At 47.9% G+C, this 14,928-nt stretch overlaps 1 protein-coding gene and 1 long non-coding RNA gene across 4 annotated transcripts in view; one reads left to right on the forward strand and one right to left on the reverse strand.

Annotated features, from left to right (window-relative positions):
• LOC142067938 (uncharacterized) overlaps nucleotides 1-578 on the reverse strand; it is a 22,026-nt gene extending 21,448 nt beyond the window's left edge. The window contains exon 1 of the long non-coding RNA XR_012664192.1: nucleotides 490-578. This is a non-coding gene — a long non-coding RNA (uncharacterized LOC142067938). The remainder of the gene's footprint in view (nucleotides 1-489) is intronic.
• HOXB4 (homeobox B4) overlaps nucleotides 1-13,266 on the forward strand; it is a 15,770-nt gene extending 2,504 nt beyond the window's left edge. The window contains exons 1-3 of one of the 3 annotated variants that reach the window (XM_075116964.1): nucleotides 5,599-6,970; nucleotides 10,561-10,987; nucleotides 11,755-13,266. In XM_075116964.1, the coding sequence (XP_074973065.1) occupies nucleotides 10,567-10,987; nucleotides 11,755-12,071 (738 nt within the window). In that variant the 5' untranslated portion in view covers nucleotides 5,599-6,970; nucleotides 10,561-10,566 and the 3' untranslated portion in view covers nucleotides 12,072-13,266. Of the gene's footprint in view, nucleotides 1-5,598; nucleotides 6,971-7,431; nucleotides 10,457-10,560; nucleotides 10,988-11,754 lie in introns of those variants that run through there. The other 2 variants (XM_075116961.1, XM_075116963.1) reach the window with 2 other exon arrangements.
• Nucleotides 13,267-14,928: the final 1,662 nt, after the last annotated feature.

Raw genomic sequence — 14,928 nt, forward strand, 5'->3', positions numbered from 1 at the left:
GCGAGGAGGAGACGTCTGTTTGGGTGATGACAGGTAACAACTCTGTGCCACCCCCTCGATTTTAGCCTCCTCGGCACAGGGGTGGCACCGGGCCTGTGGCACAGCAGAGGAGCAGGGGCTGGGTTTTATTGCTGGCATAATAATCGTATCACCCCCCACCCTTCCCATCGCTCACACGAAATCCTGTCCTTGAGATCTGCTTTCTACCCGCAGCGTGTAGCATGGCTTGGGGGGTTGTTATTAATTTTATTTATTTTACAGGCTGGGTTTTAGGGCTTTTAGAGCTCCCTCCCCTTCATGGTGTTAACCTCCAGCTCTCTGTGAGGCATAAGGAGGTATCATCTGCTCCCATTTTACAGCCTGGAAGGGGTCACAGGCTTCCCCCACCCCGCCCCAATCCTTTAAAGAAATAATAATTAAAAAAAAATTCTCCCAGCTGCTGGTGAAAAGGAAGTATAAAGAGAGTAAACAGGAAAACGGAGCTCTGACCGTGCAGGTAGGCGGGGATTTTCCTTTGCATTTTTCATCGTTTCTCTCACTTTAATGGCATACATCAGACACGGGACAATTAGTTCTTCCGTAGCTGTAGAAGACAGAATAAATATGAAATGCTTTAATATCGGGTCTAAGAATATGAAGAATCTCTAGGACATGGTTCCTACTTAGGAAGGAAAAATATCTTTTTTTAAAAAAAAACTGTAGTTGCACAGACCTTTACGCCATGACTCTGGGCACAGATGGGGAAAACCTCGGGTTTAAGGACCCTCCAAACCTGAGCGCGGTGATGGCCTGGGTAGACTGGGGCTGTGTGCCCCAAATGTGCAAAGCCTGCCACAGCCCGGAGGAGCCCCTGTGAGCTCACCTGGCCCACAGCATCTCTCACGTACTAAAAATAGGTGCAACCATGCCCACTTTTCCCTCTTCTTTTGCTCCCCTGCCATGTGTCTTTAGCCTCTCCCCATCCCCAGAGGTTTCCTCTTTCGTTTAGTAAACAGTATCTAAACCTCGCTGGCACTTTGGCGGGGGGAGGACGGACACACGACACGACCAAACCCGGGGAGGAAAAACCAACCCCCAAAGCAGTTATTTCTCACCCAAGACCCATCCCAGGTTCCACAGATCGGACAAGCCAAGCTGAGCATCTGTGTTAATTACAGGGCCCGTCTGCCCCCCCCCCCAAGCTGCCTTTTGGGGCATCTCCCCAGGGCCCTGTGCCAGGGCGTGTGTGGGACCCCCATACCCAGGCCGCTGCTGAAGGGCGAAAATGATGAGATTTCACCCCTAAAGTACGTTCCCCAGGCTCGTTCAGCAATAAATTGGGGTGGGGGCGAGGGGGGGGAAATGTGTCTGTGAGCAGCACAGAGCGGTTTGGGGAGCCCTTCCATGCAAAAGGCAGCTTGATGTTGCAATGTCGTTGTCAGGCCATCTTGAATAGCTGTATTTATTTTTATTTATTTATTTTAGGATTTTTTTTAAAGCGTTTGTGCATTTTAGAGCTTTTTTTGCGCACTGGGTATGGCGTAACACGAAATAATTTTCCCTTCCACCCGGATTTTAAAAACTCGACCAAGAAAGCGAGCAGGCCAAACTAAAAACAAAACAAAAACAAAGAAACCCTACCAAAAACAAACTTCGCCAAGGTAACCTAGTTGCAGATGTGTATGATGTCTTATTTTATTCACCAAAAAGTGATTAAAATCTGTTAAAGGATTTAATTAAGAGAATTAAATGAAAAGGAAGGGGCACAAATGAGTTGGAAAAAAGCGAAGCTATTCTAAACGATTAAATCGCCATTTTAACAGTATAATGGGGTTTGCATACTGAAAAGAGAAATCAGAGCTCATATCTCATCAATAATTCATAGGCAAGAGGGATCATTCCGAGGTCAGCAGACTTGTACAGCCCCGGCTCCTCTCTCGGAGGAGAGGGTGAGCATCGTATCACAACACAACACGGACCCCGGGGGCTGCCGGGTCACCTTTTTAAGGAAAACATAAGCTCCAGGGTTGGGGTTTTTTTCTTTCTTTCTTTCATACTTTCTTTTTTTTTTTCAATATACCAAGTCCCACTGCCCGGCTGTGCTGGTGACTGGCAGATGAGAGGGGGAGGGCTGGATGGGGTTGATATTGCTCCAGTACGGACACACACCAACAATGTGGTAATTATGCTTTTGAGAAGCCAAAGGGATCTCCCTTCTTTTTTAAAAAAATTCTCGTTGTTTTCTGTTTTTCCTTGGCCACAAAAATGAAGGCTGCGGCTCCTTATCTGCCTTGGCGGGGGCGGGCTGGCGGCAGGGACTCGCAATGGCACTGCTCGGGCTTGGGTTTCATTCTAGTTAAAGGAAGAATCTGATTATTCACCTATTTTTTGTGCAACAGTCCTGTAAATTACTCCAGCCTACACGCACAGAGACACACCGTGACCTCCCCAAGAAGGGAAAGCTTTCCAAGGAAGGCAGCCCCTTCCCTCCAGCTCCGCTCCCCGAGCCCCTTTCCCTCCCCCACAGCTGAATTTCAGGCTGAGAAATTGCTTTCTTTTCCCCAGCCCCAACCTCTTCCTTTTTTTATTACACGTCCGACCTGAAGGGAAGGAGCTGCCGGCATTATTTAAAATCCTCTTGATAAAGGTCTCTCCTCAATTAGGGAACCCGAAAAGGACTATTATGGGGTTTGGCTCCTCCTCTGGGGGTCTCTTTCCAGTCCTAGAACGGATTTAAGAATGAAATTTTCTTTCAGAGCGTGGCTATTTCGGTGTCGGAGCTGATTTGCCCCATCCTTTCCTCTGCCAATATTAAATAAATGGTATTTGGAAGGGGGTTGAGAACTTAACTGGGGAGGTGTCCACCCTGCATAGTTTTCCCGTGTTCTGTTACCCTAAATAGCTGGAAAAAGAAACTATTTTGACAGCGAGCGTTGAAAGAATAAGACTAGTATGGGTTGCCCCCCTCCGCTTTGATTTATCTCTTTTTAACATGTGTATGTATGTGTATGTATATACATACACATATATATATACCCTTCAAGTCAAAACAAATTACGGCGCTGGGGTTTTTTTGCGAAGGACGTTCGCATCGTGCAAATCAGGGCTCTGTTTATGCGGGAGACTTTGCAAAACGGGGGCGGGGGGGTGATGTTTGGGAGGGATGGGATGGAAAAGGCGACCCCGGGCAGGGGGATTCGGCTCAGCCGCCTCGCCTGTAACGTCCCCAAGCAGCCAGCAGAGCTCGCTTCAGACCAAGTTCACTGCCAGCAGGGACGGGCCGAGCCGGGCCGGGCTGGAGCGGGACCGGCCGCCCCCAGCCCCGCGTCTCCCCGGGCTCCGGCTGCCCCCGAGCTCCGGCTCCCCCCGGGCGGCCGCGGCGCTGCTCCTCGCCGAGCTCCGGTGCTCCAAAAGTAATCACAGGAACACCTCCTCTCTTCACCCCCCAAACACGGGGAAAAAAATATTAACCCCCCCCCAAAATCAGAGCAGGCTCATTACCGCAGGCAGCAACTCACCCAGGTGAAACCCCAAATAAAAGAGAAATAATGCAGCTGTGGTTTAAGGCTTTTTTTCTTTCTCCCCCTTTCCTGTTATTTTAAATGTAAAAGTGGAGGGGAGCAAAAGGGAGACAAACCCGGCGGTCTGAGACAGCGATGGGTGAGCTGGAGATAAACACCTAATGTTTGCACAGCTCTGATTTTTTGCTTTCCCCTGGGTGGGGGGGGGAATAACGAAGAAATGTCCATATTTTTTCCCCTCCTTTTCTTTTTAAAGTAAAATAAGTAAAATAGGGAAACCAGCGCCGCATTAGTTTCTCGAGACGTAGACGGTAACTCTGGTCTTGGGGGGCTTGTTAGTACAGCGTTATAGCTCGAGGGGTCAAAAAGTTGAGGGTCAAAAGTTTACGCTGTGCGTGACTCAGTCTTGTGTATAACCCTGATAGACTGATGTCAGCGTGGAAAAAAGCGAGAGAGAGAGAGAAAGAAAGCGAGGAGGGGGGCGAGGTGGGAGGAAGAGTCTCTGCTTATGGGCAGAGATGGGAGAAGATGATGGCGAGGTGGGAGCGACCTTCAGCCGCAGCCGTAGGGGCGGGGGGGGGTGGGTGGGTGGGTAAAAAAAAGGGCTGCAGGATTTGGGGTGGGATGTCTGTAGAAAATAAGGTAGATTGATTTGTGCCTCCCGTGAGGAAACGCCGAGCGACTTCTTAGTATTTTTCTAAGATAACCCCTGAAACGCTATTTGGAGTCGAATTAACAGAATTAACAGAATATAGGGGGAAATGCATTTATTAAATCCAATTACGTGGAGGTCCCTCTAGGATATTAACGCGAGTAGTTAAAAAATAATTTTCATTCCAGCGTCAATTTTGTTTGGATAGGGTTTAAACTGTACTAAAAAAAATAAAAAAAAAAAAGTCTGCCACGGTTGGTGTAAATGTGTTCTAACATCTTTACTTGGAAACCCTTCCAAACCCCTTGGAAAGGTGCCTGGCTCCCGCCTCCCCCGGGCGCCGCAGCCCCAAACATTTTTTTAAATACGTATTCGGTGTCAGTGCAAATATTCATCCAAAAAAACCTACAAGAATTAGCCGAAAGAACGTCCGTGATTTACTGTTTGCATCGCTACCTTCAACGGAGCGGTCTAGAATGGTGACAGATAGGCAAAATCAAGGGGCTGATGGCTTTAAACCATTCGATGTATGTATTTAAAGGCGCTTTTAAGTGCCCGTTTCGTCGCTCGGTCCGGTTGAAGCAGCTATTTTTGTTTTGCAGCACGCTTTCCGTCGGAATTTGAATGAAATGTTTTATATTTCTTGCTTGAAATGTGACTCCACTCTGGTCATTGCAACAGTTTAATGAACTGATATAATAAATATTTCCCTTGGCATTTCAAAGTTATTTCTACACTGCCAGACTTTGAACCCTCCAAACTCTAAATATTATTTGCACTGGGACCGGGGAAGATCTTTTCAATAGCTTCTTAAGCAAACAGTCGTAGCAAGGCAAACTCTTCTGGAATAATAAAAAAAAAAGCCCTGCAAATTTGCTTTTTTTTTTTTCCCCCTCGGCTTTTAAATATTTTCAGTGACTAAATACGTATAACAAGGGTCATTTTTCTTGGAAGAGAAAGAGAGAATATTAGAGCCCTGGGAAAGGCATTCTGGAAAATCCATTTGCTTTCCCGATGCGGATATATTCATGGAGTAGGTGAAATTCAAGAGAACGTAAAGCGTTTTGTTTCGCGTGATAAGGCTCGGGTTTAATTAATTGCCATGAATTTGCTTGGTATTTATAAAATATCACTATATAAGGGCTACCGTTTAGTTGTAACTTGGGTGATTCATCTCTTTGCCCTTGTAATTACTATACTTATCTCTCTCGAACAGTCATTTCTACTCCAGGTTTATAGAACAGGTAATGGATAATAAAGGCCATTTGTTTTCGGGATATTAAAACAAGCAGGTATAATTTCACGGTAATAAAAAAAATAAATAAATAAACACCACCACGACGCAACTTTCCTTATAATATTCACTCCTACATCATAACGTTTAAGTTTCCATTTAGGGCCGCGTGTCCCCGCGAAGAGGGTTCATTCGGAGAGGTGGAAGGAGGGAGGGGAAGGGAGAGGGAGGAAATTAAAGGTATCATTTTCAAGGATATTTCTAATTTGTCTCCCTCGCTGGGGCGGACTCGCCTTGGCCCGCGTTGAGGGTCTCCGGGTACCGGCCAGGGGCTGCAGCGACAACCCAGGGTGGGGGAGTTCTTTCTTTTTTCTTTCTTTTCTCTTTTTTTTTTCTTTTTTTTTCTTTCTTTCGTTTTTGTTTTGTTTTGTTTTTCCTTTTCCCTATCGGACAATCGATTGAATGCGCTTTTTAAAATCCCGATTTACTTTCCAAATGACCTCTTTATGGCAGGGAGAAACGCGGGGTTGGAGCTGGTGGTTTAAACGGGGAGATAAATGGTGGCGAAGCCCCGCAGCCCCCTGGCAGGGATGCTCACCCCGTCCCTCCGGCGCGGGCTGGAGGTGAAAATTTGGTTGTTTTTTATTTTTTTGTCATTACAACTGAAAAGAACACACGAAGCTGGCTGGGAAACCACGCAAGGCTTAAATCTTCCTTTCCCTGTTGCAAAACAGGTGTGGGTTAATTTCTACCTAACCCTGCAGCCCCCCTCGGCACGGTTATACAGCTCAGGCGCCGGTTGCTTCTTATTAAAAGTTCTGCCCTAAGGAAGCACCTCAGACCTCCAGCGCTCCCCGTTTGCTGGGCGGCGGGGGGGGGGGAGGATGGGGGGAGGTAAGAATCCCACTTTAATTCACAAACCCGAACGGTTTGTGCTTCTGAAAAGGGGGAAAAATTAAAATAAAATCCCCATTCTCACTGCTGCCAGGCTGTAGAGGGAGATCTCCGGGCGAGGGGGGGGGATATATCCGGGGAGGGGGGGATCTAATGGATGAAGGAGCGCGGAGCGGGGCTGGGAGGGCGCGGAGGGAGCGCGGCGCGGGGTGAAGCGCGGGTCAGCGCGGCTCTCGGCGGCCGCCGCGCTGCGGACACGCCTCGCTGTTTAACAAAGACTGACAAACTATGAGATTAATACCAAAACTTGCGGTTTTCCCACCCCAAAATGCTCAGAGGGCCTCCTGGCGCTGCCAGGAGCAGTTCCGCTCGCCTTTAAGGACAATAGTGGTTTATACTGGGGGCGCGGGGGAGGGGGCACCAACAAACCCCACAAAAAAAAAAAAAAAAAAAAAGAAGGAGAGAGAGAAATTAGTGTTCTTACCGCGAAATAATCTCATTGAAAAAGCAACACGGGGGAGAGAAAGCAGGATAGCCCAGACTGGACCGGGGCGGGGGGTGGCGGGGGTGGGGTGGTGGGGGTTTAGGGGGGTTCTGTAGGATTCCGCCTCCAAAACCTTACCAAGTTTGGAGGGAGCGCCCCAACCCCCTCGGGGATTACTCCGAGGGAAGGACCCACGTTTTGCCAAGGTAGGTACCGCCGTCGGCGTTACACCTGGGCCGGGCTGGGGGGGACCCCCCTCCCGCTTAGTGCCCCCTCTCTGGGGGGGCGGAGGCGACCGAGGAGGCGCTCAGCAGCGGGAGCGGTTCAACAGCCCCCCCCTGCGCTGGCAGGTGCCTTTGGGAGGCTTTTGGGGAGGGTTGGGGGTACCCCCGGCCTCCCTTTGGGGTGGGGTGGTATAGGCCGGGGAGCCCGGGGGACCCCGCATACACACACCCCCCCACCCCCCCACTGAGTCTGCTTTGAAATGGAAAAGAGCCCGAGAGAAATTTGCTGTGAGAAACTTCCGTGGCGTGGGGCGGTTTCCCAGGGAAGGGGAGAAAGGTGTGCGGGGAGGGGGGGAGGGGGGGGGCAGAGAAGGGCTGCCTTTAATTTGGGATCAGAGGCGGTGAGGGGGAGATTTCTTGGAGGTGTGGTGGGGGGAAGATTTCTGGTAAACGCTAGGGGTGCTGGTTTGCTAGCGCCAAAGCCGTTCTGTCATTGGGAAGGAAAATTAAAACGGATTTATTTGGTTGTTTCTTTTTTTAAAAAAAAAAAAAAAAAAAGATGTGGGAGGGGGTTAAAAATACGGAATAGGCCTAGTTGTTGCTATTCAGACTCCTCTCCTCGGTTAGGGGATCGCTACGGCACTGGCTGCGGGGAAATACAATAAAATAAATCAGAGAAGGGGGTTGGAAAGGAGGAATAAAATTTAAGAGGAAAAGAAGAAAGAGCTCTAATGGGTTTGGTTCTGTAGAATTATTTTATGGCATCCATCTACACGTTGTACAAGCAGATTTGATTTGGCTTCTTACTTTTACGGCAGGTTTTAGAGGGGAAGATACAGTTTAGGGTTGCTGCCCGCTCCCCGCAAAGCGGGGGTGCTGGGTTGGGGGGTGGGAAACGCTCCGCTGGGTGCAAAAGGCGTCTTCGCTTTGCTCCGCGTCTTTTGCTGGAAAGCCGGGGGTGGCGCGGGCGTGTGAAACTGCTCGGGGCTTGTCCTGAGCGCGTGGGGGTTTGGTTCTTAAAATACGCCTTCGTTTTTCTGTTTTTCTGGGAATTATACGTTTTATCAGGAAAAGCGACTATTCACCCTAAAGTACCTGAAAAATCGGGGAGGGGGTGTGTGTCATTTGTCCGGGAAAACCGCGGGACATTCGTTCTTGGCCGCAACTAATTTTTTGGTAGAAGAAAAAATGCAGTAGCTAATGAAATATATTTAAGATATTTTCCTGGAATTTTAATGGAGGGGAAACGCCGCATTTCTCTGATAACCTCTTTGCGGTGGCATTTAAATGCAATGAATTCGGGAGATGCTTGACCAAAAAATGTTCTGCCTTTTGAAATACAAAGAAACAAAAAAAAAAGGGGGGGGGAGAGAGGATGCTATACTTTTAATCTCTTGGGCAACTGTAATTTTAAACGAAATCTCAACATGATGCTACCCTCATTAGTTCCGAATGAAGGTTCATTACCTAGACAGTATGAATATTTTATTGCTTTATATCCCTTTTTCGGAAATGAAACGCCTTTGATCTTTTTCTCGGGTTGTAAAAAGAATTGCCTGTCATTAAAAAAAAAACCTGTCGTCCCATCTGCCTTTACATTCTGTATTTCTTTTCATCTGTTTCTTTACTTTTTTTCTTTTTTTTTTTTTTTCTTTTCTTTTTTTTCTTATGATTTATCCGCACCCGCCCGTATAAACCCAAACCTTGGTTGACCTCCAGGAACGAAAAACGGCTGAAATCTGGGCGCTGCATATAGCGAATGATTACGAGGGTTTCAGGACGGAGGGGGACTGAGCTGTGGCATTTTGCTTTTAAACGACGGTTATTTTGATTCGAGCCTCGTTGCGCGTCTATATTTCTATATTCAGTCCCAGAGCTGATTTATTTTTTTTTTTTTAGCACAGCGGTAAATTAATGCGGGAGGGACGGAGGAGAAGGTAGCAAAGTTCTAGTTTTTTCTAATCTGGGATGAGCTATTCGGCTACTGAGTTGGTGCTCTAATTAATCGTCTTTCCTCTGAAGGGTGAATCTTTTGACCATCTTTAGATTAATTCTCGATCTCTCGAGTCACAAAACTTTACCCCCCTGCCCCAGAAGATAATTATGGCGGTAGGCGAAGATCTCTGACCGAGGAGGATGCATCTGTCTTCTATATGTACCCTGTAGATCCGAATTTGTGTAAAGGAAGTTGGGTCACAAATTCGTATCTAGGGGAATATGTAGTTGACACAAACACTACAGGTCACAGTCCCAGAAGGCATTAAAACCCAAACCAAACCCCCCAAAAAGCCACCCCTCCCTCCCCCGAGCTCTAACTAAAAGGGCGCAAACAAGGTTTTAACCAGAAAACTGTTTTAGAGCTGAAAAGAAATAGGTTGGGGTTGACCTTAGCTCAACTCCAGCGCTCCTGCGATAAACTTTATCATCACTTGGAGATAAAATCTGAGCTGCGAAGGCGGGCGGGGGGTATGGGGGGGTCAGGGGCGTTATTATTGCCGTCCGAGAGCCAGGGTCCCGCTAGTGCTTTAGTTCGTGGCATCTCAGCACCGACACCGAAAGAAAAAAATTTTTTAAAAAATATATATATTAATTGCTTTCTTTCGTGCCGCGCGTGGGGAGCTTATTGCGCGTTTCGGGTCCGAACACGGCTTTGAGGAATCGGGGGTGGCTCTGGAAAGGCTGCTGCTCTGCTCGGGCTTTTAAAGCGTCTTTATTACAAGAAGGGCGAGGCGAAGATGCATTAGGACTTGGGCTAATTCGCTTTTGTAATTGTTCATCAAGTCCTTGATTTCTTGCTTGGAGGACGGGCTCCTTTTTTTCCATCGGTGCGTGGGAAAACCAGGCAATCTCAGAGCTCAGCTAAATGTGATTTAGGAGACCGGGTACCCCGAATTAGCTGATGAATTTCTTATCGATCCCGAACGAGCCCTATTCATCTCTGCCAGGCTCGGGGCGCAATGTCCCTTCCCGTATCACCTTAGGACGGAATGAGATGCAGCCACCACCCGGAGGGACCGCCATGGATCATGTGCTGGGGCAGCGGCGCCGCAGCCCCCCCCCCCCAAAAAAAAAAAAAGCGGGGTTACCCTCTATTATATTATTTTTAATTTTTTTTTTTGTTTGGGGGGATTTTTATTTTTCCCACCCTCCCTCCCCTCGGCCCCCCCCCCCCCGCCCTGAGCCAGGACACACCCCCGAGGGGTGTGGGCCGGGGTGGGGGGGTGGGGGGGGAGCCCCGCTTCTCGCCCACGGGGCGCTGCGGAGCCCGGGGCCGGCGGGGCCCGGCGGCGGCGGGGCCGGGGGAGGCCGGAGGGGAGCGGGCGCCCCCGGTCGCCTCCCCGGGGATGCTGGGGGATGCTGGGGGCCCCGGGAGAGCCCGGGCTGGGCAGATTTCCTTATCCGGGGATCGCAGGGCACCTCGCCATTGGCCCGCGCTGTCACATGGACTCCAACTTTGTTCACTTGACAGTAAGTAGGAGGGTTTCACGAAACAGGAAAACGAGTAAAGGGGGGGACAGGAATAAATTTTAGGAGAGAGATATATTTTTTTTTTTCGTGTGTGCAATTCTAAGAAATTAATGGCCATGAGCTCGTTTTTGATCAACTCCAACTATGTGGACCCCAAGTTCCCACCCTGTGAAGAGTATTCCCACAGCGATTACCTTCCCAATCACTCGCCGGAATATTACAGCAGCCAGAGGCGAGAGAGCACTTTCCAACATGAAGCGATGTACCAGCCGCGGTCAGCCTGCAAGGAGCAGCTCTACTCGTCCTGTCAGAGCTCCGGCCACCAAGCAGCGGTGTTATCCCCCCGGGGTCATGTCCATCCTCCGGCCGGACTGCAGAGCCACCTCTCTGAGCCAAACCATCCCTGCGAGCCGGTCACCCCCAGCCCACCACCCTCCTGCAGCCAAAACTCTCTGAACCAAAGCCCTTCCAATTCCTCTTGCAAAGAGCCGGTAGTTTACCCCTGGATGAAAAAAGTCCATGTAAGCACGGGTAAGTGAACTAAAGTGGCTTTGCTTTATACTGAGTAGCACCTCAAAGTCTTGTAGAAATCTTATTGCACCAGTTGTAAAATAACCATTCGTGGAGATTTACGATCGCCTGTTTGCAGAGCGGTATAATTACATCCTCCATAAATTTTTATTGCTCTGCTTGGCCATGTGCCTTTGAAGTCTCTGTTACCATCCTCCTCCAATTTCTTGCAGGCTACTTTTTTTTATGGCTCTTGAATCTTCATAAGTTAAGTTTTATGTTTTCGTAATTTGTATTTAAGTGGCGGGTTGAGTAAACTTTTACTATTTTCCTTCTCCCCCCCCCTTTTTTTTTTTTTAGCGTGATATTTATTAAAAAGGAGTGTCTGTGTTTGCCTGTTTGCATGTGTGTAGGGGGAACTTTAAAGATTTGGGGATAGCAGAGCGATGCTCGAGCAGGGGTGTGTATATGTGTGTATATACACGCGCAGAGGGCATGGAAAATGTGTCTGGGGGACCTTATAAAAACGTTTAGACAGGAATACACGTCAAGCAGCGAGGATGGAGGTGGAGATTGGGAGATAGGGTCTGGGTACGTTTTTAGAAGGTTTGCGGTGTATTTTTTTGAGTGTATCGCCCCACCAAAAGAACGTGCGATGCTTTTTTTGGGGGGGAAAGGATCCATTAAAGGAACAGCTCAGTAATTCTTCTGCTCTTTTTTTTTTTTTTCCTCCCCCCACCCTTTTTTTTTTTTTTCCTTTTTCTTTTTCCTCCTTTGTGTTTGTTCAGTAAACCCCAATTACTCAGGAGGGGAACCGAAACGCTCCCGCACAGCCTACACCAGGCAGCAAGTCCTGGAGCTGGAGAAGGAATTTCACTATAACCGCTATCTCACCCGGAGGCGCAGGGTCGAGATCGCCCATTCCCTCTGCCTCTCCGAGCGCCAGATCAAAATCTGGTTCCAGAACAGGAGGATGAAATGGAAAAAAGATCACAAGTTACCCAATACCAAGATCAGGTCTAATTCTTCCAGCTCCTCTGCCAGCCTGCAGATCCCACAAGGAGGATCTCAAAACCGATCCCATGGACCAGCCACCAGCCTATAACTATTCCCTGGATGGATGGATGGATGGATGGATGGATGGATGGATGGATGGATGGATGGAGTGTGCGTGTTTGTGGGTGTGAGTTCGTGCGTGTGCAGGGAACACATTGTAATTTGTTGGGGACTTTTTTTTTTATTATTTTTAAATGCTCTAAGAAGCGAGGGAAGGAGGGGTGCTCTTTATTTATAGGGGGAACAGAGGGAGACTCAGCTGCAACAAAGCAGAGCTGTGCCGTTGCGCCTCTCTTCCATTAAAAGGAGGCTGTAGATAGTAGTTTTCAGATTTGGCTAAGATGGATCCTTGTTTCATCTTTAATCACGCCAAGCTCTGCCCCATTTGTCATGTTTACTCTCCCGTACAAAGGATGGACCTTATGTCTGCTATTACCTCGACAACCAGCGCTCACTTTAATAAATGAGGCTCAGTTTCTTCAAGACGAACTGGATTTTCTCCCCCCCCCCCTTCTTTTTTCCCTTCTCTTTTTCTTTTCTTGCCTACCAGCCACAAACGGAAAGTTTCTGTCCCGCCATCCCAAAGACGCGGCGATTCCAGCGCAGCCCTGCAATGGGAAAAAAAGATAAATCTCCCCAAACCCAACAAACACCCCCAAAATCCCCGACGGGGACCATGGGGAGCGGGGGGGGGGGCTGCGTGGGGGTGGGGGTGGGCACGGACCCCTGGAAAAACAAGGAAAATTAGGTCAAGTGGGTGATGGACAAAGAAAGGGAGAGGATGGAGAGTGATGGAGGAGGAGGACCTCCCCCCCCCCCGGCCATTCTGTTGAGTCCAGCAGGTTAATTGTGAGTCTGGGAAAGGGGGGGCAGGAGGGGAGGGGGGGCAAAAGGGGGAGGTTAGAAACCAGGGGGTGACCACTGGCACCTGAACTCACCCCCCCAGCCCGGGGTGAGGGGCGGCGGGGGGTGGGCGTGGGGGCTGCTCTCTGTTTAGCCCAGTTTTGTACTGAAAATGTGAATTAGGGCCGGAGGGGTGAGGGCTCCCCCCCCTGCCCCCGCCTTGGGGTGAGCACGGGGTGAGGGGTCTGGCCAGGCTCCCCCCAACCCCCCGCCCGCCTCCATCCCCTCCCTTTGTCCTTCGCGGTGTCCAGGATTACCTGTAAATAGCAGAGAAAAAGAACAAAACCAACCAAACAGACAAAAAAAAAAGCGCAATTGGAAATAAATTTTTTCATTGTGAATCTGACCCTGTGTGGTTTTTTTTGGGGGGAGGGAAGGGGGAGGGGATGGTGGTGAATGATCTTTTCGTTCTGATGAGAAAAAAATATCTCTTCTAAAGAAATTAATTAAACAGCACGTTTCTTTTTTACAGGGATTTCTGTTGTCCATGGCACAGCCTCAGCTCCCTAATGAAAACAAAAGATGTTTGACTATAGGGTATATCAGCCTTAAGTACTGCTAAGCCTTACATATTATGATTTATTTGTTCTAAGCATATATTAATATGCTCTTCCCAAACTGGTCTCAGACAAAACAGAGGTAGTCATTAGCGCTTTGCTTTGCTGTAAGGAATGGATGTAGCGTTGGATTTCTCTAGAGAGACTTCTCGATTTAAAAAAAAAAAAAAAAAACCAACACAAAACACCCCACCAAAACCCTCCTTCTCCAAGGTAGTTAATGCATTAATGAGTCTAATTTTTGCACAGATGTTTCTCGGTGTTTGCAGGTTTTCTGTGTATTTTTATATTACAAAGGAGCTGGCTCCTGCGATAGCTCATAGCCTGACAAGCAAATAGATAATCAAGAAGACAAATGGCTTCTTTTGTGAGCCGCAGCTCTTGTATTAATTTTCATTTTCTTTCTCATAGAAAGTATCGAAAATACTGTTCAGGACGAAATAACACTCCAGTCCTAAGTTACAAATATAAAAAAAAAATAGTGCTGTGCACAGGGGGGTGCGCAGGGGGAGGAAGCCTCTGCACCAGCTGAAGAAAATAATCATTTTCTTATACTTGCTTGTAAAAAAAATATTGCTTTTGCTTATTTGTTCAATGTTCACGGAGTTCTCCAAGACCCCCCCCCCAGCAGGCCCGAAATATTGCCCCCCCCTCCCCGCATTATTCCGAAACAAAGGCAGGGCTTGAAATATTTAAAGCCAGAGTGTGTTTGTGTGTTGTTCCTTTGGCTGCAGTAAGGCACCGCACGACCACCTTGCAAATAAAGTGTCCCCCAAGTCCCCCTGCCCCCAGCTCAGACAAAGGGCCGTTGGGTTTTCCCATCTATTGACATTTTAATACTTCAAAATAATATTAATGTAGTCACATGGTGCCGGTCTGTAACACGCTCTGATGTGAAAGAAATGGATTTATGGCTGTATTTTGGGTTAACTATCACATTTTTTGGGGTAGCAACTGCAAACCTTTAAAGTTTCTTTTCCTTTTCCCAGGGAGGGTGGCAAGGGCTGTATTTCATTGTAATGCCTGAGGTTGGGGTGTTTTTGTTGTTGTTGCATTTTATTTTACTGTTTCTCTCTTTGATCTGCTGGGGTTGTAAAGAGGGTGTTATTTTCAAGATGGTGCTTCTAAGAATGGCAAAAAATCGTTCTTTTTTTTTTTTTTTTTTTAAAAAAAGCATATGCTTCCAGGAATGCGGGGTCTATAGAAGCGAATCAAAGCTGGAAAGTATGAATAGAATAGAAGGGGGAGAAAAGAAGATTTCTATAGGACCTAAAAGTTCACAGCCATTATAAGCAGACAGAAGCCAAGAAAAATGCGAGAATTATACAGAAAATCATTAATCACTTCTTTTCTTTAAATACTTATCCTTTTCCCATTGTTATTCAACAGCAAATCTCCGCAGACCGTCTGTTGGGAAAAAAGCACCCGGAGTCCTACAAGAATCTT

Source organism: Phalacrocorax aristotelis, chromosome 23 (assembly GCF_949628215.1).
Source record: "Phalacrocorax aristotelis chromosome 23, bGulAri2.1, whole genome shotgun sequence".
Classification (NCBI taxonomy): Eukaryota; Metazoa; Chordata; class Aves; order Suliformes; family Phalacrocoracidae; genus Phalacrocorax; species Phalacrocorax aristotelis.